Here is a 24482-nt window from a genome sequence, read left to right on the forward strand (position 1 = left end):
TTTTAAGATTTTATTTATTTATTTGACAGAGAGAAATCACAAGTAGATGGAGAGGCAGGCAGAGAGAGAGAGGGAAGCAGGCTCTCTGCTGAGCAGAGAGCCCGATGCGGGACTCGATCCCAGGACTCTGAGATCATGACCCGAGCCGAAGGCAGCGGCTTAACCCACTGAGCCACTCAGGCGCCCCCCCCCCTCCAAAATTTTTAAAAGTATAATTTGATCTTTGAGTTTGCCTTTTCTTTGTGATCTTTTCTTCTGTTAACTTGCAAAGTTTAAGAAATTAATGCTGCTGTGTACAATTTTACCACAATAGGTAAAAGATGGCCAGGTCATATGTATGCAGTGATGTGGAGGCATAGAAGATGAAGGTTCTTGTTTGAGGGACTGAATGAAGTGCTGAGGCTCCAGTATTGTGTATATGTGGGATGAGAAAAGGAGTGGATAGGCTGTAGGAGCTGGCAAATGGCAGAGTAAAAAAGATAGTAGCTATTATTTGAGTGTTTACTCTGTGCCAAGCACTTTCCTAAGTGTATTATCTCATTTGCTGCAAGAAAGGAGACTGAATTTAATTTACTTATGGTCATACAGGTAGTAGGCGGTGGAGCTGTAAACTGAGTCCATACAGTCTTATTTTAGAGTTTATGCTGTTAACAATTACATTTTATAGCCTTCAGATATGGAGAAGCTTTATATGTTATGTTAAGGACTTTGGACTTTATTTTGTTAGCAGTGGGGGAACCGTTAGATGATTTTAAGCAAGAAGAAACATCACAGTTTGCTTTGAAAAATAATCAGTCTGGTGGTAGAAAATGAATTTTGAAGATTATAAGACTAGAGGCAGGATTATTGTTGTAACTATGCTGAACAAAGTGGGTCTAAATGGAATGGAGTCAAAGAAAAGGGGATGGTTTTGAGCAAGAGAGAGACTCTCACTGATCATGATGCCTGAGGGAGAGAGGGGAAAGTGGAATGAGTTCTAGGTGGTGCCAGTAATTTTATAAAGAACAGAAGGGAATAGGTTTGGGTGAGACAGTCTAAAATATCTTTGAGACATTTTGATGGAGATTTCTAGTAAATAAGTTATACTTAGAAAAATGGATCTTGATCTTGACAAATGATGTGGTAGATGTATAGATTGGAGAGCTGTTGTTCTGTGGGGATAATAGAAGTGGTGGAAGTAAATGAGATTGCCTAGAGTTTTCTTTTGTTCTCAGCCTATCTCTGAACCATCATAGAGAGATGATGCTGTACTGGGAGGCAGCTCTATGAAAAGCTTTGGACTTTCATTTGAGCACTTCATTCATATCCCAATTCTGGATCTCTGTTTTCTCTTTCATAAATTAAAAGTAATAACAACCATCTCAGAGAGTAATTTTAGATAACATTTTATTTTATCTAACAGAGATAGTGGTTTTAGAAGTTTAAGAAATAATGGTATATTTTGTCCCCTTAGTTTCCCTGTAAAAAGTGGAAGTTTATAGAGGTTAAAAAGATCAAAACTTGGGTACAGATCATTTATCTTAGATATGCAGATCTTGCACATTCCCACCATGCAGCTAGGAAACCAGCTTTTTATGCAGTGTTGCTGTCACTGTTTTTGAGATGAGCAGAGTCAAGTAGAGAGGGAAAGGATGATTTCCAAGTGAGGAGAAAGGATGTCGGTGTATGGAAGTGAATGCACTGCAGACAACACAGAAATGCTTGGGTGTATGCCATCCTTCTAGGACACAAAGAAACTAACACGTAATGTGAAAATATCTGTGTTCCAGGGTTATTTTTAAGAATATTAGAGCTATACTAAATACAAGTATACTTATTATCTCATTGTTACTGCTAATAATAGCTAATATTCTATATTTTACCCACGCTTACATAGCTAATGAGTAGTAGAGATGAAAATCCAATCCAGTCAGTCTGACTCCAGAGAGTATACACTGTACTGCTTCCTTATATTAGCATACATTTTTGTGGTTTTGAACGTAGTTTATTTATAATTTAGTTTATATATAGAATTGTATTAATGATAACTCTAAAAATGTTCATTTCATTGAAATACTACATTCTCTAAGTGTTCTAAATGAGAGTTGATTCGTGCTTACAGTTTTATTCATCATATAGTAACTGTCTACTGAATGCAGAGTATGGGGCAGGGGCAAACAGGAATCCTGCCTTCAAGGGATATTCAATGTTTAGTTATTCAGCAAATATCTGAGAGCCTTCTATCTGCCAGGCACCATTCTTCTAAGCACTTAGGTATAGTAATATATAGGCAAAATCATCCTTTCCCTCTCTACTTCCCTCTCTGATTTTTTTCTTTTCCCTATGAATTTCTTTTACTTCCCAGACTAAATCCATCCTAAACATTGAGCATTTTGGAAGCATAAGAGATGGAAATTTAACCACATTTTTCAAAGTATCAGTAATTTAGTACAATTTTTCAAGAACAAATTCTAACATATTTGCCTGTGGAATGTGACATTTATATAGTTTGATGCAATGATTTAGAATTAAGTGTTAAGGATTTTTACTTATTTTACCATGTATTTTTTGGTCTACCCTCTTCCCTAGGACGTCATACTTCATCAGTCCTTGTCAGTTGAGTCTTCCCTGCAAACAGTCTGGTTGATGAAAACTATGTAGAGTTCAAAGTGTAGATACTTCATTACTGTGGTATTTCTTAGAAAGGGGACTTCAGTTTATTCAGTGTGAGCATTGAGATTTCCTTCTTATAAATTGTACACTGATAAAGAAAATGAGTAAAAATAAAAACACTATCAGACCAGAGTCCTCAATGTCAGCAAAAATGTCCCAGTGTTGTGGTTTTTTTTTTTTAAGATTTATTTATTTGAGAGAGAGAGAAAGAGAATGCAAGTGCAGGGAGGAGGGTCAGAGGAAGAGGAATAGAGTCCCAAGCAGACTCCACACTGAGTATGGATCCCAACAGGGCACTCCATCCCACAACCCTGATAATCATGACCCCAGCTGAAACCAAGAGTCAGATGCTCAATTATGCCATCCAGATACTCCAAAACCCCCAGTATTTTTTAAGGAGATTGAGACAGATGTCCTAGGTAGTATAGATTTATGCCAATTTATTACTCTCTGTAATTCAGAGTGAAAGCCTAAGGTTCTTAATTTTTGTCTCTTTAAAATTTTACCTTTACCTTTTTTACTGTACTTTTTGTTAAAGTGTTATGTGTGCTTGGCTGTCTCAGTAAGTAGAGTGTGCGATGCTTGATCTTGGGGTCATGAGTTCAAACCTCACATGGGTATGGAGTTCACCTAAAAAGAAAGCAAAATGTTGGATAAATATAGTTTATGGATTTTTAGCAATAAAAATTATTGTTAAGGTTTGTGATTCTTAATTAGAAAATAAGCAAATAATGTCTCACTCATTAATTATCATGGTTACTCAAGTTTTTTTAACCTTTTTTTGAAAAAGTATTTCTTTAAGTAATCTCTGTACCGAATGTGGGGCTTGAACCCCCAACTCTGAGATCAAGAGTTGCACATTCCATCTGCTGAGGCAGTCATGTATCCCTAAATTTTTATTTCAGTCACCTGTTAATCATTATGACAGGTGCACTCCTTAATCTCCATCACCTATTTCACCCATCCGCTCACCCACCTTCCCTCTGGTAACCAACCATCAGTTCTCTAGTGAAGAGGCTATCTTTCTCTCTCTTTTTTTCCCCCCTTTACTTGTTTTTTTCTTAAATTCCACTTATGAATGGAATCATGGTATTTGTCTTTCTCTGACTTATTTCACTTAGCATTGTACTCTCTAGTCCCATTCACATTGTTGTGAATGGCAAAATTTCATTCTTTTTATGGTTGAGTAGTATTCCATGGTGTGTGTGTACATACACACCACATCTTCTTTATCCATTCATCAGTCAGTGGATACTTGGGATGCTTCCTTAGTTTGACTATTGTAAATAATGCTGCTATAAACATACCAGTGCATATATCCCTTTGAACTAATGTTTTTGTATCCTTTGGGCAAATAGCCAGTAGTACAGTTACTGGATTGTAGGGAGTTCAGTTTTTAATTTTTTGAGGAACCTCCAAACTGTTTTCCAGAGTGGTGCACCAGTTTGCATTCCCACCAGCAATGTAAGAGGGTTCCTTTTCTCCACATCCTTCCCAACACCTGTTGTTTCTTGTGTTTTTAATTTTAGCCATTCTGACAGGTGTGAAGTGATATCTCATTGTAGTTTTGACTTGCGTTTCTTGATGACAGGTGATGATGAGCATCTTTTCATGTGTCTGTTGGCCATCTGTATGTCTACGGCTACTAAGTTTTAAAGTTAACATTTTATACATAATGATAAGATATGCTATCATATATATGAGAGATTTTTAAAAATTTTTTTTAAAGATTTTATTTATTTATTGACAGACAGAGATCACAAGTAGGCAGAGGTGGGGGGGAAGCAGGCTCCCTGCTGAGCAGAGCGCACAATGTGGGAGACAATCCCAGGACGATGGGATCATGACCTGAGCCAAAAGCAGAGGCTTAACCTACTGAGCAACCCAGGCACCCTTTAAAAATTTTTTTTAGGTTGAGATATAATTTGCCTGCCATAAAATGCACAAGTCTTAAATATTCAGTTCAGTGAATTTTCACGATGTGTGCAGCCATCATTCATTTGAAGAACATTTTCGATCCACTTGAGAAAATTCTCTCCTGCTTCTCTCTGATCAATCCCTGCACCCTTTGCCCAACCATACTTTTAACTTTTATCACCATAGATTAGTTTTCCCTGATTCTGGATATCTTATAAATGGAGTCAAACAGTATGTATTTTTTATGTATGTCTGGCTTCTTTCCACTCAACTTGTTTTTGAGATTTATTCATGGTGTTGCTTGCATCAGTACCCCAGTTAATTTATCCATTTCTCTCTTTCTCTTTTTTGTTTTTTTTTAAGTTTTATTTATTTAAGTGATATCTACAATCCAGCTTGGGGCTTAAATTCACAGCCCTGAGATCAGGAGTCACACACTCTTCCCAGGAGCCAGCCAGGCACTCCCATTTTCCTCTTGATGAACATTTGGGGTTATTATGAATAAGGCTGCTTATGAATATTCTTACACATTATTTTTGTAGACATATACATTCATTTCTCTTATGTAAATACCTGAATGAGATAGCTGAGTCATGAGATAGAACTCTTGAAGTAAGTGATTTTGATGGGGTTATACAAAGACAGGGTTTTTGGCATTTGAAAATTTGTATTAAACAGTTATAGCCCTCCTCAAACACAATTTGTGTAGATGTTGAATGAAAAAGTGAAGTTAAATATGTTTAGCCATAGATGAAACATCAAAAAAGTACCCGTTCACTTTGGGTTTTTATAAAGTCTAAATTATAACAAATTGGTTTTGGATCTCCAAAATCATGAGTTGTTTCAGAGTATTGTAAACAATATAAAATGGTAGACAGGGTCATATCTTAATTAGAATGCAAGTAATTAGAATCCTCTATTTAACTTCAAATTGTTTAATTTGATTTTAAGGACACAGTAGCTCATTGTGAATTACAGCAATGCTTAAATAATCATACTAGAATTTTTATGTATAAATATGAATTATTCATCACTTGCAGAATTAACTGTTGGATGTCTTTAAAACAAAATAAGTTGTTTGTGAGAAGAAATAGAATATTAATATAATTATACATTACTTACATGATATTTTCTTAATGTTAGCCTGTGCCTCCATAATAATAGGACAGTATCTTTTCCTCTTGCCTTCTGATATTATTGAATACTCAGAAGTTCCTTGAGGAAATTACTTTTTCAGTTGCTGCCTGAAGGATGACTGCTAAATTCATCAGGCGCATTTTAGAAGGACTTGGATTTTATTAAAGTGTATGACATGTGTTTCATATCTGTGACTGAAATAAAGAAGTAACTCACATTTTAAAAAATATTGTGAATATGTAAGATACATTTTTTCAGTTTGTCTTGTTTTGTTTTGGTTCACTGGGAAAAGATATACATTTCAACAGGTAGTATTAGGTTCTTTTATTTATCCTTATGACAGTGTAATGAAAAAAACGATCTTTATCCCATATTATACCCAGAAACCCATCCCATGTGAAGTAAAGACTTAAATGCAAAGAGCAAAATTTTAAAAGAATAATAAATACATAGGAGTAAATCCTCATTACCTCAGTACCTCAGTAGAGGAGAACTTTTTTTTCCTACTCTGTAAGTCTATTGCTGTTTAGGACTTCTCTTGCCTAACCACAGTGCAGTTATCAAAATCAAGAAATTAAACATTGGTATACAGTACTGTTTTCTAGTCAGCAGACTCTATTCCTGTTTCACCAATTGCTGGTCCAGGATCCAATCCAGGATCATACTGATTTTTATTGTAAAGTCTTTTTTTTTTTTTTTTTTTTTTTAAGATTTTATTTATTTATTTGACAGACAGAGATCACAAATAGATAGAGGCAGACAGAGAGAGGATGGGAAGCAGGCTCCCTGCTGAGCGGAGGGCCCGACAGGACATGGGGTTCTATCCTAGGACCCTGGGATCAGGACCCGAGCCGAAGGCAGAGGCTTTAACCCACTCAGCCACCCAGGCGCACCCCTATTGTAAAGTCTTTAATCTGGAACATCTTCTCAGCATTGTTTGTCTTTATGACCTTAACACTTCTGAAGAGTACAGACTAGTTATTTTGTGTAGACTGCACTTCAATTTTGGTTTGATGTTTCCTTATGATTAGATTCAGCCTGTGATTTTTTGACTGTAAGTGATGTGTTGTGTCCTCAGTATATCCTATTAGGAGGCATATGATGGCTGTTTTTTCTGTTACTTACAACTTTGATCATTTGGTAAAAGTAATGTGTTGGCATGTTTCTTCAATGTAAAATTACTATTTACTCTTTATAATTAAGTGTTTGGAAAGATACTTTTGAGACCATGTATATGTCCTGTGGTCATTTTGTCATAGTTTTATCTATCCATAAATTTTAGCATTCCTTGATGGTTTTTGCATACAGCAATTACTGTGGTGGTCCTCAAGGTGATTTTCTAATTCAGTCATTCCTTCTACACTCTTAGTTGAAATTCTGCTCTAATGAAGAGCTTTCTCTTGTTTATTCATTTCTTTGTGTCAGTCTGGACTCGTGGATTCTTATTTTATTCCATGAGTTACTACCCATTACTATCATTACTTAATTTGTTGTTTGAATTGGGGAATTTCTTTTAAAGGAAAAAAGAGGAGCTCCTGTGGTGCAGTTGGTTAAGCGTTTGACTCATGGTTTCAGCTTATGTTGTGATATCAGAGTCCTGTGATTGAGCCTCCACTTTGGGCTCTGCACCTACTTGAGATTCCACTGAGTATGCAGTTTCTGCACCCCCCAAATAAATAAATAAATCTTAGGAAAAAAAAAAAAAACCCATAAGAAAAACTGTACCAAAATAAAGTTTGGCAGTGACTTTCATGTTATCTCAGACAGTTGATAGGCAGAAGTTTTTTTTATTTTTTTTTGTTTTTAGGATTAATATATACTAACATTTTGGATATTGTTTTGAATTCAGTACTTTATCTCCTATATAAGTAACTTTATAGTCACATGTGGTATCTGCTCTTTTACCAGAAGCACAAAAGAATGAAGTATGCTTTTTATGTTATGTTTATCTTTTTGCATATTTTACTCAATATTATTTGGATCCAAGAGAAAGAAAAGGAAAAATATAGCTCTTCAGCTTTTAGCTCAGGTCAGTCAGTACATTAAGCTATACACTAATAGATTAACTTTTTTAAACTACACTTCTTGGTGCATTTGTTATGAAGTATGCCAGGAGTTGTTATGAAGTTGCCAGTGACTAACAGGGATGGAGTTAATCTCCCATCTAGCCACACCTCCCCCCAATCTAGAATTGCAGTTGAGAAATACAGTAGATTCACTCTCCTCTCTCTATGCCCCTCCCCACTCTTGCATTCTCTAAAAAAATTGGGGGAGGGGCACCTGGGTAGCTCAATCAGTTAAGCATCCAACTTTTGATTTCTGCTCAGATCATGACTCAGGGTCGTAGGTTCATGCTGGGCTTTTAAGATTCTCTTTCTCCTCTCCTTCTTCCCCCCACCCCAAGAAAAGGGAGGAAGGAAGGAAGGGTAAAATAACTCTTTCCTGAATTTGATTAGGATTCTCTCTCTGCTCTCCCTCTACCCATCCCTAAAAAGAAATAACAATAAAATAACTCTTTCCTGAATCTGATTCTAGTTTAGAAGGACTTGGTATTGGATAACACATAGAGGAAGATGCTGGGTAATGCAGAAGATATAGTAGAGGGTCTAGGAATGTATCTAATCATTCACTGGGCTCTTCCAGAAAAGCTGTACTATTCCAAGGGGGTAAATAGAATATAGCTCCGTGTATATTAGAAACACTTCAAGGAAACACGTTTTTGATTATTTTCAGAAATTCATTCTACTTTTAGGATGTCTTATTGTATGATCATTTTTCTTTTCTTAGATTTAGAAGTGGAATAGAATAAATAGTTTTTAAGAGAAAAAAAAAAAGTTGGCTAGGAAGGATGGGTGTAGGGAAACATTGGGTCTATAGCAGTGCTTAGAAAATACCCTCATGATTAAACAATTTCTTAGAAGACAATTAAGCTTACTGTGGCAGATATACTTCCTTTCCTTTAGTGCCTGAGAAATTTTTAAAAAATTACATTTTTCTTAGTGAAATTCACAAAGATCAGATTACAATATCCAGGCATAGCTGGTATAATCCAAGGTTGTGTTTTGGGTTCACAGACAGCTCCTATAACCTCCTATCCTTAATGGTACTTCTTTTGACCCACCATTCACTTTGGTTCTTGTGAGCAATGGTGTTAACTGTTTTTGCTTACTTTATTCTAAATGCATACATTTAGCAATAACAAGGGCCAATAAGTCTATAGGAAAAACATTTCGGTCATTTCTGCTTTCTTGGTGAAAACTCCAAATAGAACTAAACTTCTAAATGGTATATGCTTTTTCCTTTTTTTTTTAAACAACCAAAAATTTGAAAGCTCAACAGCTTAGCTAATTTTATCACTAAATATTAATATATATACTGCTTGCTATTAGTACTTTAATTTTGTCAGGTTTCTAAGTCATAGGACTGTTAGAAACAATTACCTCAGAGCACCTGGGTGGTCAGTTAAGTCTCTGCCTTCAGCTCAGGTCATTGTCCCAGGTTCCTGGGATAGAGCCCTGTCTGTGTCAGGCTCCCTGCTCAGCGGGGAGCCTGCTTCTCACTCTCTCTCTCGCTCTCTCTCTCTCTCTCTCTCAAATAAATAAATAAAAATATTTATGTAAATATTTTTATATTTATAAAAAAGCCAATTACCTTAAAATTCTAAATGTTTTTGAAAGAAATAATTGGTAAATTCATCAGCAAGTTACCAGTTTTATTTGTTGCCTGTGGTAATGGTTAAGACTGTTTTGTTTTGTTTTGTTTTTTCAAGTTTTTTTTAGTACTTTCCCTTTATTTTATTTTATTTTATTTTATTTCTTTTCAGCGTAACAGTATTCATTGTTTTTGTACCATACCCAGTGCTCCATGCAATATGTGCCCTCTATAATACCCACCACCTGGCTCCCCCAACCTTCCACCCCCCCATCCCTTCAAAATCCTCAGGTGGTTTTTCAGAGTCCATAGTCTCTCATGGTTCACCTCTCCTTCCAGTTTCCCTCAACTCCTTTCTCCTCTCCATCTCCCCATGTCATGGTATTTGTTATGCTCCACAAATAAGTGAAACCATATGATAATTGACTCTCTCTGCTTGACTTATTTCACTCAGCATAATCTCCTCCAGTCCCGTCCATGTTGATACAAAAGTTGGGTATTCATCCTTTCTGATGGAGGCATTATAATCCATAGTGTATATGGACCACATCTTCCTTATCCATTCGTCCGTTGAAGGGCATCTTGGTTCTTTCCACAGTTTGGCGACCGTGGCCATTGCTGCTATAAACATTGGGGTACAGATGGCCCTTCTTTTCACTACATCTTCATCTTTGGGGTAAATACCCAGTAGTGCAATTGCAGGGTCATAGGGAAGCTCTATTTTGATTAAGACTGTTTTAAATTCTAGCAACTTCTTACCTGAGTCACAGGGACAGAGGTATGATGAATGAAATTGAGAAGTTGAGACATTTACATAATCATAATAGAGTCTAATGTATGTTTAGCATGCATTGCTTCCATATCCTATTCTACCCTTGCCTGTTTAAAATTATTTTTTATATTTTGGCTTTTGATTTTAGTAGTAATTTGAAACATTTAGAAGAAAGTAATTTTGAAAACATATAAAATATATAGTAATATTCCATTATGTAGAAACACCATCTTTTATTTATACATTCACCATTTATGGACATTTGAGTTGTGGGTTGTTTCCAGTTTTGAGTATTTGTGGGGTTGGGAGGAGCAGAGGGAGAGGAAGATGAGTGGGGAGCCTGATCTGCGGGTCTCCATCCCAGGACTCTGGGATCATGACCTGAGCCAAAGGCAGAGGCTTAACCAGCTGAGCCAGGTAAGTGCCACCCCGTCCCCCCCTTTTTTGAGAGTACATGCACATAGGCATGTGATTGCCTGTGCAGAACCCTACATGGGACTCCATCCCTTGTCCCAGAGATCATGAGTTATATGCTCAACTGACTGAGCCACCCCGGTGTCCCAGTGAATAGATTTTTGTGTGGACATTGTTTTGTGTTTCTCTAAGGTAGCTACCTGGAAGTAAGATTTTTGGTGGTACATGCTTAACTTTCTAAGAAATTGCCAAAACTGTCTTCCAAACTGGTTGGTACCATTTTGGGTTGCCACAGCCATGTATTAGAGTTCCAGTTCTGCATCTTCAGCAGTGTTTGGTATTATCAATCTTTTTTTTATTTTAGCCATTCTGTTAGGTATGTAGTAGTGTTTCATGATTTCAGCATTCATTTCCCTAATGATTAGTGATGTTGCACATCCTTTTGTGTATTTGTCTTTAGTATATCCTATCAACTGAAGTGTCCCAAATATTTTACTTACTATTTTCTTATGGTTAACTTTTGAATGTTTATAGTCTAGATAGAAGTCCTTTGTGAGATACGTGATTTGCTAATATTTTCTCTAGTTGGTAGCTTGTCTCTTCATTCTCATAACAGTGTTTTTAACAGAGCAAAAGGTTTTAATTTCAGTGAAGTCCAGTTTATCAGTCTTTTTTTTTTTTTTAATGGATCAGGGTTTAATATGTCTAAGATTTTTTTGCCTAACCCCACGTTATGAAGATTTTCTTCTGTTTCTTTTAAACTTTTTTAAGTTCCATGCTTTACGTTTAGAGCTGTGATCTATTCTGATGTAATTTTTTAAAATAAGATGTGAGGTTTAGTTTGGTATTTATGGTTTTGCTCCTGGATATCTATTTGTTTGAATATCCTTTGTTGAAAAGATACCGTTTCTCCATTGGGTTGCCTTTGTACCTTTATGGAAAATCATTTAGCCACATATATGGGTATGTTTTTCTACTCTTTCAGATTCAGTAATAAGTTTTAAAATCAGGTGGCATGAATTCTCCAGTTTTGTTCTTTTTTTTTTTTTTTTTTTTTTTTAAGATTTTATTTATTTATCAGAGAGAGAGAGGGGGAGAGAGCGAGCACAGGCAGACAGAATGGCAGGCAGAGGCAGAGGGAGAAGCAGGCTCCCTGCTGAGCAAGGAGCCCGATGTGGGACTCGATCCCAGGACGCTGGGATCATGACCTGAGCCGAAGGCAGCTGCTTAACCAACTGAGCCACCCAGGCGTCCCTCCAGTTTTGTTCTTTTTAAAAATGGCTTTAGCTATTCTTGTTCGTTTGTCTTTACTACTTTGCATTTACTATTAAGGATGTAAAATAACATATTTCGTTCTCTCAGTTCTTAACCAGAATTTATTTTAATGCCACGTGTATGTGTTTGTGGTTATTTTGCTCAACACAGTGACTTTTTTTCTTGCTTATGTTTGGGGAGAGAGGGTGTTAATATATGGCAAATTATCCACATTCATTACCTTCTTTATACATAGAAAAGTAATAAGATAGAAAACAACAGTGTTAGAGTCAGCTTGTTGTGTATCAGAAAAATTCTGCTTTGATTTTTATTATACCTCCCTTGAATCTATAGAATAGTTTGGGAAAAATTGCATCTTCATGTTATTGAGTCTTCCAGTCTATGAACATAACATCTCTCTCCATTTATTTAGCTCTTCTTTGATTTCTTCCATCCATTTCTTCCAATGTGTAGTTTTCAGCACATTAGTCCTGTAAATGTCTTGTTAGATTTACATATAAATCATTATTTTTCAGATTCCTTGGGATTTTTCATTATAAGCAGTCATGTTGTCTGCAAATAGAAAGTTGTATTTCATTTATGAAATATCTTTCTTACTGCAGTAAGACAATATGATGTTGAAAAGTAGTGGTAGGAACAAACATTCTTTTCTCATTTCTTTTTTTTTTTCTTAGCATATAATGTATTATTTGTTTCAGGGGTACAGATCTGTGATTCATCAGTCTTACACAATTCACAGCACTCCCCATAGCACATACCCTCCCCAGTGTCCATCACCCAGCCACCGCATCCCTCCCACCTGCCTCCGCTCCAGCAGTCCTCAGTTTCCTGAGATTAAGAGTCTCTTATGGTTTGTCTCCCTCTCTGGTTTTGTCTTGTTTCATTTTTTCCTCTCTTCCCCTATGATCCTCTGCCTTATTTATCAAATTCCACTTACCAGTGAGACCATATGATAATTGTCTTTCTCTGATTGACTTATTTTGCTTAGCAAAATACCCTCTAGTTCCATCCACATTGTTGCAAATGGGAAGATTTCATTTTTTGATGGCTGCATAAATAATATTCCCGTGTGTTATCCATTCATCTGTTGATGGACATCTAGGCTCCTTTCATAGTTTGGCTCTTGTGGACATTGCTGCTATAAACATTGGGGAGCACGTGCCCCTTCGGATCACTACATTTGTATCTTTGGAGTGAATACCCAGTAGTGCAGTTGCTGGGTTGTAGGGTCACTCTATTTTCAACTTTTGGAGGAACCTCCATACTGTTTTCCAGAGTGGCTGCTCCAGCTTGCATTCCCATCAACAGCGTAGGAGCGTTCCCCTTTCTCCACATCCTCACCAACATCTGTCATTTCCTGACTTAATAATTTTAGCCATTCTGACTGGTGTGAGGTGGTATCTCATTGAGGTTTTGATGTGTATTTCCTTGATGTCGAGTGAAGTTGAGCATTTTTTCATGTGTCTGTTAGCCATTTGTATGTCTTCTCTAGAAAAATGTCTGTTCTTGTCTTCTGCCCATTTCTTGATTGGATTATTTGTTCTTTGGGTGTTAAGTTTGAGAAGTTCTTTTTAGATTTCGGATAAGAGCCCTTTATCTGATATCTCCTTCCATTCTCTCTGTTGTCGTTTGGTTTTGTTGGCTATTCCTTTGCTGTGCAAAAAGCTTTTAATCTTGATGAAGTCCTAATAGTTCATTTTTGCCTTGCTTCCCTTGCTTTTGGTGATACGTTTAGGAAGAAATTGCTGCGGCTAAAGGTTGAAGAGGGTGTTTCCTGTATTTAACCTCAAGGATTTTGATGGATTCCTGTCTCACATTTAGGTCTTTCATCCATTTTGAGTCTATTTTTGTGTGTGATATAAGGAAATGGTCCAGTTTCATTCTTCTGTATGTAGCTGTGCAATTTTCCTAACACCATTTGTTGAAGAAACTTTTTTCCATTGGACATTCTTTCTTCCTTTATTGAGAATTAGTTGACCACAGAGTTGAGAGTCCATTTCTCAGCTCCCTATTCTGTTCCACTGATCTGTGCCTGGTTGGTTTTTGTTTTTTGTTTTTTGTTTTTTGTTTTGGCCAGTGCCATACTGTCTTGATGATTACAGCTTTGTAATAGAGCTTTAAGTCTGGAATTGTGATGCCACTAGCTTTGGTTTTCTTTTTCAACATTTCTTTTTCTTTTCAACATTCCTCTGGTTCTTTGGGGTCTTTTCTGGTTCCATACAAATTTTAGGTTTGTTTATACCATTTCTTTGAAAAAAGTTGATGCCTCTCTGCCTGCTTGTGATCTCTCTCTCTGTCAAATAAATAAATTCTGTCAAATAAATAAATTCTTTAAAAAAAGAAAAATCACCTGGGGCACCGGGGTGGCTCATTCTTTAAGAATCCAGCTCAGGGCATGATCCCAGGATCCTGGGATCAAGCCCTACATCAGGCTCCCTGCTCCACGGGAAGCCTGCTTCTCCCTCTCTCATTCCCCCTGCTGTGTTCCCTCTCTCGTTCTGTCTCTGACGAATAAATAAATAAAATCTTAAAAAAAAAAAAATCACTTGGAGGGGCTCCTGGGTGGCTCAGTCGTTGAGTGTCTGCCTTTGGCTCAGGTTGCGATCCCAGGGTCTTGGGATTTAGCTCCCAGTTGGGCTCCCTGCTCTGTGGGAAGCCTGCTCCTCCCTCTCCCACTTCCCATGCTTATGTTCTGTCTCTTGCTGTCTCTCTTTCTCTGTCAAGTAAATAAATAAAAGCTTAAAAAAAAAAAATCACCTGGAAAGCTTGTCTAAATAGTAATAACAAGGCCTTGTTTCTAGAGTCTCATCCAGTCAGGGTGGGGCCTATGACTGACTTTCTGATGAGATTGCTTCTGGTGCTGGTGCTTGCTGCTTGCTGCTGCTGCTTGCTGGAGGACAGCCCTTTTGGGGAATCTGCCACAACTTAGAAGTTGCTGGGGTAGTCAGAAGTTGATTGGAAAACTAGTATAGATGAATTCAAGACTTATTCATTAAACTAGAATGTTGGGCATGCCATTTAAGCACTCTTATTTTCATTAGTGATTGATCTCTTAATCAGGTATGGCCTTTATTCTCTTAAAATATGCCTGTCAATATGCCTGTTGATATATTTGCTCTCATGTATTTTTGAACTAAAATTTCCTAAGGTTCAGTCAGGTCTCCTGTTGAAATATTTTGAATTTAGACATTTCTTCCCCTTCTTTTATACATTTTTCACTAATTTGTGATTTTAAAGAAACAAATACAGTATATCTATTTTCTTTATTATACCTAAATACATCTTATTTCTTCACACATACAGATTTTCTTGATTTTTTTTTCATTTTAGTTTAAAAGAGTTTACTGATTTGTGATTTTAAAGAAACAAATACAGTCTATCTACTTTCTTTATTATACCTAAATACATCTTATTTCTTCACACATACAAATTTTCTTGATTGATATTTTTTCCATTTTAGTTTAAAAGAATTTACTTATAACAGAATGTTTATATGTAGGTAGCTTTGAATCCTTAAATGTGTTAAATATGTATTTTATCTGCATTCACCCTATACATTGTGATTATAATAAATGATTGAAACAGTAATAAACTTAAGGTGTTTGAAGAAGTGTCACCATCTTTGAAAAAGTCCTTAAACCATTTTCAGTAGACTTTGAAGTAGTATAATTTTGAATGTATTTTTCATTATTTTAGCAGAGGCCTATGCCATGGAACATTTATATCTTCATTTCTATTTTAGGTGCGTATAGCAGCAAAATTCATTATTCATGCCCCTCCTGGAGAATTTAATGAGGTGTTTAATGGTGAGTGTTTAATTCATAGCACTAAGAATTGACATATCAAGCACTCCTTTTTTTAAAAGAAAAAATTACATAACCTGAAGAACTAAGCTAAGAGTGTGTGTTGGGGGGGTGGGGTAGAAAAATCTGTACCGTCTGAATAATAGTGAAAATTTTTGTCAGTTTGGATTTTACAATGACTAGAATATATTTATGATATATCATATAATTATGTTTGAATAAGGTAGCCACCTTAAAGAATAATACTAAATTCTTTTAAAGACAGAATTTAAATTTAGATATTTTTGGAATTGTGAATGCATTTTTTAATTCCTTTTAAAGAAAAGCTTAGAATAATACAAACAACAACAACAACAAAAAAAGGTGGGGAGGGACATTATTTCACCATATTCAGAAGAGGGGAGAACATGTAAAAACTAATTTATATTGGGGCACCTGGGTGGCTCATCGTTAGGCATCTGTCTTCAGCTCAGGTCATGATCCCAGGGTCCTGGGATCAAGCCCCGTATCAGGCTCCCTGCTCAGCAGGAAGCCTGCTTATTACTCTCTCACTCCCCCTTTTTGTGTTTCCTTTTTTGCTGTATCTCTCTGTCAAATAAATAAATAAATCTTTTAAAAAATATTTTATTTATTTATTTGACAGAGAGAGAGAGATCACAAGTAGGCAAAGAGGCAGGCAGAGAGAGTTATGTTTTAATGGTGAGTAGGCAAATGTCTACAAAATAATTGAGTCTAAAATTAGAATTAAGAATCAATAATCAAAGTAAATCAAATAAAGCAGTTATCCATATTGAACTAAATGCATTCATCTGTTGTTTGAACATGAGCTGAGGACAGAAATGTCTACATCTGAGCTCTGTTCACAAGCTGTTTCTTGCTTAATCCCTTTTTGTATGAAACAAATTCATTTGCAACTCATGCTAGTGTTGTCAGACTAGGAGGCAGGCATCTTCTGCAGCTCACATCAGATGATCTATTTTATCTCCACTTTAATTCCTTGGAAATACATTACAGTCTGCCTACATTGGCTATTGATTAATAAAGTATAAAATAACATGTACAGGTTTTCCCTGCTGTCCGAAAATAGAGCATTCTATGAAATCTCTTGTAAGTCAAAATGGCATAAAGTGGAGAGACAATTACCATTTGGTAAAAGGGAAAAATTTGTTTGGATTCCATTCAGTTAGCAAAAAACAGGTAAAATCCAAGTAGCGTAAAGTGAACTTTTGAATCGCTGGGGAAATTTATATTTCTATTTAATTCCTGTTCCTAACCAATAGCTTTAAGAAAATAATACTATGGTGTGTTTTTGTGATTATTTTTCCCATCAGAATAAAATTCTGATCTTGCTTACTTACATTTTGAGGGGGTAGGGGAAGAGAGAGGATTGTTAATATATGACCAAAGTAAGCTGTATTCATTACATAGAAATTTCAAACATACAAAAATAATAATATAGAAAACACGATACTTGTTTTACAGATGTTCGGTTACTGCTTAATAATGATAATCTTCTCAGGGAAGGAGCAGCTCAGTAAGTATTACATATTATATTAAGTAATTAGTGACACGATGAGAAAAAAATGTTTTAAAGGTGGTTTTTGAGCACTAATCCCTGAAATAGATATTTGCACATCAAGTTTAAATATATAGATTATATGTATATACTTAGCTGGAAGAGAAATATTTTTGATGAAGTTTAAATATATATGTGTATTAATATGTGCGTACTCAACTAAAAAGAGAATTTTTTATCATGGACATAGCTTCACAATTACGCCATGAAATTCTCTATTCATTGACTATTTGGCAGTGGCTTATATACTCAGTACTACATTTTGGCATTTGCACGGTTAGATAAAATTATCTGGAAACTTTGATTTTTGAAACTGTGATTGATTTTTTATTCAGGTGTTACTTTTTGTTAAGTGTTTGACCCTAATAGATTTTCAAGGATTAGGAGTTTTATTCTTTCACAGATACCTGATATAGTACCGACACATATTCAGTAAATAAGTATTTACTGGATTTGTGAGCTATTCAAATAACTAGGCAGTTCTAAATCTTAGCACATCATCTTTGAACCAGTGACCACAATCATGACTTGTCACAACTGTGTTAGGTTTTAAAGAAATAATTGATTTTCTTCTCTGTTCCCACCTCAAGTAAGGTGAGGACTCATGTTAGGCTAACCAGTTCCATTACTTGTTGGAAATTGAAGAAATTAATAGATTTTTAGATGTGTTGCAAAGAGTGTTTAGTATCCATCCAGGCACCTTTTCTCATCCTTATATTCTGCCCAATATGTGAAATCCTGAACAATGGGGGAAATTTGGTCTTACTCTGTTTTTGTAATGTTTCAAGGCTTTATCAGATCTGTCCTTTACACTTAACCCTAATGAAGGTAGAGGTTCAACATACTTCTAGGCATATCTGATTTTGCTTCTGATTTAAACCCTGTTATTTTTTATTAGCAACTGTTACTTATTTGTTACTGATTCCTGTATAATTAACAAATAGTGTTCTATTAGTTTCAGGCATACAATACAGTGATTCAGCAGTTCTGTACTTTAGTACTCATCACAATAAATGTATTCTTAATCCTCTTCACCTGTTTCACCCTATATACTACTTTCATTGTGAGAAAATGTACATAATATAAAATTTACCGTTTTAATTATTTTTAAGCATATAAGTCTTTGGCATTAAGTGCATTCACATTGTGTTGACTATCACCACCATCCATCTCTGGAACTTTTTTTATTTTCCCCAAACTAAAACTCCGTACCCATTAAACAAGAATTTCTCATTCTCCACTTTCTTCTGCTTCTGTTGACTAGCATTCTGTTTTCTGTTTCTATGAATTTGACTTCATTAAGTGTCTCATAAACGTGGAATCGTACATTAGTTTGTCATTTTGTGACTGGTTTATTCTCCTAAGCATAATGTCTTTAGGGTTCATCCATGTTGTAGCATATGTCAGAATTTCTCCTCTAATACTGAATTACTTATATACCACATTTTGTTTGTTCATCTATCGATGGACATCTGTGTTGCTTCCATTCCTATTAATTATTTTATTAAAGTACTTTATAGAAATCAGTTTGCTCTGTATCTTTGACTTTAGTGATTAACTTCTGAGTGAATGGTTACTTCTTAGTTCTTTAAACCTTATTTAAATCATTTGTATATTCAAGTAAAATTAATTTTCTTTATAATAGCATATGGCATGTTTATAACTTCTAACAACAGTACTTAAAAAGTACTTTTCCTCAGTTCTCTGTGGTAAATAAATGTGTGGGTTTTTTCATACAGGTGCATGAATTAGTGGGGGGTTTTTGTTATCAGCTAAGAAAATGAGAAACTTGACTTGTTGAAAGAACAAGAGTTTTTCCTCAGCAGAATAAAGTTTAATGAAAGTCAAAGAAAATACTCGTAATTACATAAGTGGTATAAAATAGCCGTGCATTTGACTCAAAAGTGATTAAAGTATTGAAATTTTATTTGTCCAAAGAAATACTTAAATCTGATGCTGGTTTTTACATTTAAATTAAATAAATTGGATTTGTTCTAAAAAGAAATTAGAATGTGATCTACATTTCTCTTTTATTATGAAACATTTTGGGAACAGTTGTCCACATTTCAAGAGATATGTACATTGAAATGCAGATACATTTCTAAGGAAATGATCTGAAGAAATCAGTAACTAATGATAAAACAAGAAGTTTATTGTATGATAGCAAGGAAAAAAACATGTAAACCTTAAGTGGAAAGTTCAGATTGTCTTGCATGTAGTTATACTATCAGTAAGTGATTGCTAACTAGATGAACCCTTAGAGAAAATATTGATTCTTTTTGTTGACTTCAGTAGTGTTCTTCATTCCAGATTTCTTTGAATTCATTTTGTAAAACATCTAAGATTATCTGTGAAGTGAGAAATATGCCCTACATTGTTGATTGACTTTAGAACTATATAACTGTGGTTCACGGTGTCCTTTTCTATGAAATAATTTTCAAGCAAAAATAGTATTGTACTCATTGTTCAGTAGACTTGGTTCTGAATTAACTTTTAAAATATCTCCAAACCTGCTTTCACCCTCTAAAAAAGATACATGGCCTATCATTGAGGCTTTCCAAAACCATGTAACACAAGCTTGCAAAATATTGTAAAAAACATTTAGAATGTGTTCTAGTTGCAGTTTCACCAGAGTAAGTGCATAGCTGTACTCAAATTTCTTCTTCAATTGTGATCGTTGATATTGAATCTCATTTGTACAAGTACTTCTCTTTCTTACATGTATGTACTACTTTCTTCCTTCCTTTCCCCTTTTCCTTGTTGCTTTAACTCTTTTAATTTCACTTTTCTCCTCTTCCTATCTTTCTGTAAGGGGAAAAAAACATGGCTATATTCTTAAGATTGGTTTTAATGGGATATTTTTCCTAAGGGCACAAATTTAGTGTGTTTCGAAGTAGACATACTCTGAAGAGTCAGTACGGTCAAGTCTAACTTTTAAATACTCAGAAAGAGCCTTTTATTCAACTGACATATGACTGCCAGACTTGACTATGACGATGAGGTAAATAAGCCTCTTAGGGATTTTCTAATGGGGAATCACACATGTTCAGTATCAGGCCAAATGAAATAAAATATTATCATAATAGAAGCATATCAAAGGCCTTTGGAACCCAAAGGGAGAAATTTTTAATCTCTATTTAGAAGTGGTTTTTGAGCTGAATTTAAAGGATGAACAGGGTTTAAATAGTAAATAGGGAAATAATGTGGCTAAACTGAAGGAGACACCTGGTGAAAAGTATAGTATGTGATTGATGGATGACTAATAGTAATAGGTATAAAAATCTAAATACAGGAACAGGTATTTAGAAATGGATGAGTGGGATATAGAACTCTACAAGGGCAGAGAAGTCACTGTGTTCACCGTGTTGGGGTGAAGGGGTAGGTGAGTTGATGATGAGTAGATAGATGGAGTAAGTTTCTGAACTGGGTGGAAGTCAGTTTTGGAAGTCAGCTAGTCCAAACCCCTCTTTTTGTAGATAAGATAAATGGGCCCCATGCTAGCTAATAATGGGGTTTGGACAGAACCTAGGTATTCTATATTCTGACTCCTAGGTTAGTGAGTATCTTTACTCCTATACCATGTAACTAATAACTTGTTTAACTTGCTTTGAGCACTTAAGATAAAATTTTACCTATTTTCATACTCAGTTGTTTCTTTTTCAGATTTCCTATTCTTCCCTCACTCCCAAGTAGATGATGGAGTTTGATACTCTGGGCAGTAAAAGGCCTAGGACCAAGTTACTATCTACATTTACTATTTATATATGTCTTTCACTGGAAAATGAATCCTACTTTTTTTTTTTTTTTTTTTTTAAGATTTTATTCATTTAAGAGAACAAGAGAGAGTACAAATGGTGGGGAGGGGTAGAGGGAGAAACAGACCCACCACTGAGTTGGGAGCCTGATGTGGGGCTCCATCCCAGAACCCTGAGATATGACCTGAGCTGAAGATAGACACTTAACTGACTGAGCCACCTGGCCACCCTGAATCCTACTTTCTAAATGATCTAGTGTACTTTTTTTTTCTTTAAATTTTCAAAGTAGTTTTGAGATAAATTCATTTAAGGGTTAGTAACTGCCTGGCTATGTTGAGGCTATTCCTAGGAAAGTTATAGTTTTAATGAATTAAGGAAATCAGAAGTGAGTAGATACTACCCTCTCCCCCATCATGCATTTCTATGTTTATTCTCATTTTTTTTTTAACATGCAGGGTCAGGACTTTGACAGGTAGTAATTTGATTCTGTTTTGCTATTTTTAAGTTTATTAGTCTGGTAATTTATCCGTGATGGCTTTGCTTAACCAAATATTTCTTTCTAGAGGAGAATCAAGTAGCTAATAATCTGAAAATTCAGTGGATGTCTTGCCATCTAGAAAACTTTCCAAGTAGGTTAGGTTGACAGATATATTTCTAAATTTTAAAATACTCAATATCTCTTCTGTTAAGTGTAGAAAAAAATCCTCAGGTTATAGATTTAGTAAAATATAATATGGTCCTTACATATTTTTCAGATAATTTTTTGTACTTTGAGAGTCTTTCCTATAAATGTATTATATAACTATGTAGTATTACTTACTCATAGGAGAATAGAGAGAGGCTTTATTCTTGAATCCATCTTGTCACCATTTCTTAGTTCAGACTCTTCAGCAGTTCTAATATGGACATTTGCCTAATAACAACCTAACTGCTTTTTTTACTTTCTTTCTTTCTTTTTTTCGGGGGGCTCTAGTTGCTCCACTGCCCAGTTGTCATACACACTGCTGCCAAATTAATCCTCTTTATAGTTAGGTTCTTCTTTCTCAGAAAGCATCAGTGACTCTGCTTTGCCTCCTAAATGAAGTAATTACTCTGTCAATCAGGGCCTTTCACTTTTATTCAGTAAATATAATTAAACACATGCTATGTGACAGGCATTGAGCTTGATGCTTTCCATGATATGGACCTAACCTATCTTCTCATGTGTTTCATTTATCCTGGTCCCTGTAACTGAAATACTCTTTTCTTCCCATCTCTCCAGTTTCTGCAAGAGAGTCTACTCATTATTTCAAGGCCATTTTTCATTGTCAAATTTCTAAAGAAATCACCCTTAAAGCACTTCTTATCCTTGCTTCAACGAATATAATCTTTTAAAATGTGTATTCTCCTTGATGCTTTCTTTATTGGTCATTGTCTTATAGTACTTTCTACTTTGTGTTATGGTTATATTTATCTGTTATCTTTCCTACCCAACTGTAAGTCCTCTGATCATAGGATCTGTCTGATTACTCTCTGCATCCCTCATAGAACCTACTCTGTTTCCTGGTATATTGTGTACTCAGTATATACTCAAGTAATTAGATATGTATCTTACAGATGGCTAACTTTTACTTTCAAGATATTGAGTGAAACAAATTTTATTTACTGTTTTAATTTTCTTTTGCTAAACATTGAAGGCTGCAGTTTTTAAAATAGCCATATCTATATATAGTATTTATAGTTAATATAAGATCAGTAATAGAGAATTATAATTTTATTAAACTTGCCATATGTAGTACAGGAGATTTATTGACAAGTGAATTATTCCTGCTGTTTTAAGAGGCTTGAGTTTTGTAATCTTAAACAATTGGCCTTTTTCTTTTTTAGTGCATTTGCACAGTATAACTTGGACCAGTTTACTCCAGTAAAAATTGAAGGTTATGAAGATCAGGTATGTTTCATATGAACACAGGATCTGACCTGTCCTTGTTTCATTTATAATGGTTAATGTATTCTGCAAGAACTGTGAAGTGGTATGTTTAAGATACAGTGTTCATTTTAATCATAGCCTCTTATAGGCAAAGTAATTGAAAATTTGGGTTTTTTTGTTGAGACAATAATACTACTAGCAGAAAGTCCCTTTTAGAAGTATTCAAATGTAATTCTTTTAAGATTTTAGAAAATAATTGCTTTAAATCTACTTTCTTGTTTTTTATAGGAAAAAAAATCAATCCTATATTAATCCAAAATCTAGAATATATATTAGTAAGATTTATATCATATTTTGGTTGCTCTGGAATTCTACAGTTCTTCATGTGAGTAACTTAGCATTTAGTAATTATTAAATCTTTTCTTTCCGAAGTGAAAGTTAGAATTGCTAAGCTAAGAAAAGCCACCAAAAGTCACTAGTTTGGGTGTTTTTTGGTTTTTTTGTTTTGTTTTGTTTTTTGTTTAGAGTTATTAATAATCAGTGATTATATTAATTCATATTGTGCTTGCGTGAAGCACAACTTATATAAAACAATATGAAGAAGGACCTGGTAGGTGGAACATGAGAGAGTTGTAACAATTAGTTCTTAGTGGCTAGTCATGTCAAAGCTTGCATTTGGCATTATTCATTATGTAATACGTAGTCTTGTATGTATGAGCCTAGACAGAAGTTAACTTATAACTGAAGAGAAAACAAGCTTATATATATATATAGACATGCATGTGTATATGTATACACACATATATATATATGAAGCTATATAGTGTTTCGTTTTATGAATCTCCTATATTTATTTTCTTTCTCTTGGGAGATTTTAGGTTTTTTAGTCTTTCTTTTTCTTTAACTGTAAACAAAGCTGTATTGTAAATCTTTATACCTCTGGGCACATTGACCATTATTTTCTTAAAATACTTCCCTAAAAGAATATTTGTTGGAGAGCTCCCCACTCATTTATGAACCTAGCATAATATTAATACTTAAACCTAATAAAGAGAAAACAAAAATATCAAACTCTAATCTCACATATGACCATAGATTTAAAAACTTTAAATAGATATTAAAAAAAATAGAATCCTGGAATATATCAAAAGAATGACAAATCAAGACTAAATAGAATTTATTACAAGAATGCATGAGTGGTTCCATGTAAGGCAATATCTTGGTCTTATCTATTAACCACCAAATCAAAGAGAAAAACTTAATGATGCATCAATAGACAGTGAAAAGGAATTTGAAAAATCCAGCAGCTGGTCCTTATTACAAAAAACCTGAGTAATCTAAGGATAGAGGAAGACCTCTTAAATATAGTAGATTGTTTAACAAAAATCACAGTAAATATCATAGACTACAAACACTGAAATAATTATAGTTAAAATAGAAAATTTGCCAGGTTTGTTTGCTTATTAGTATCCCACCTAATGGAAGTATAGCAAATAAGAGAATGAGAGCTTTAGAAAAGAAAAGAAAACTCTTAGGTTGTATGATTTATATAATCACCTCCAAAAGAAACTACTAGATTTAAAACAATTTTGTGGGATGGCTGAATTTAAGGTAAGTATAC

General features: G+C 34.8%; 1 protein-coding gene across 1 annotated transcript in view; it reads left to right on the plus strand.

Annotated features, from left to right (window-relative positions):
• The window catches only part of CAPZA2 (capping actin protein of muscle Z-line subunit alpha 2), a 60267-nt gene that overhangs the window by 19208 nt on the left and 16577 nt on the right, over nt 1–24482 (plus strand). Inside the window, exons 2-4 of the mRNA XM_059171652.1 lie at nt 15561–15624; nt 17104–17155; nt 22819–22882. Coding sequence (XP_059027635.1) covers nt 15561–15624; nt 17104–17155; nt 22819–22882 — 180 coding nt within the window. The remainder of the gene's footprint in view (nt 1–15560; nt 15625–17103; nt 17156–22818; nt 22883–24482) is intronic.

The sequence above is a fragment of the Mustela lutreola genome, chromosome 4 (genome assembly GCF_030435805.1).
Source record: "Mustela lutreola isolate mMusLut2 chromosome 4, mMusLut2.pri, whole genome shotgun sequence".
In the NCBI taxonomy this organism is placed as follows: domain Eukaryota; kingdom Metazoa; phylum Chordata; class Mammalia; order Carnivora; family Mustelidae; genus Mustela; species Mustela lutreola.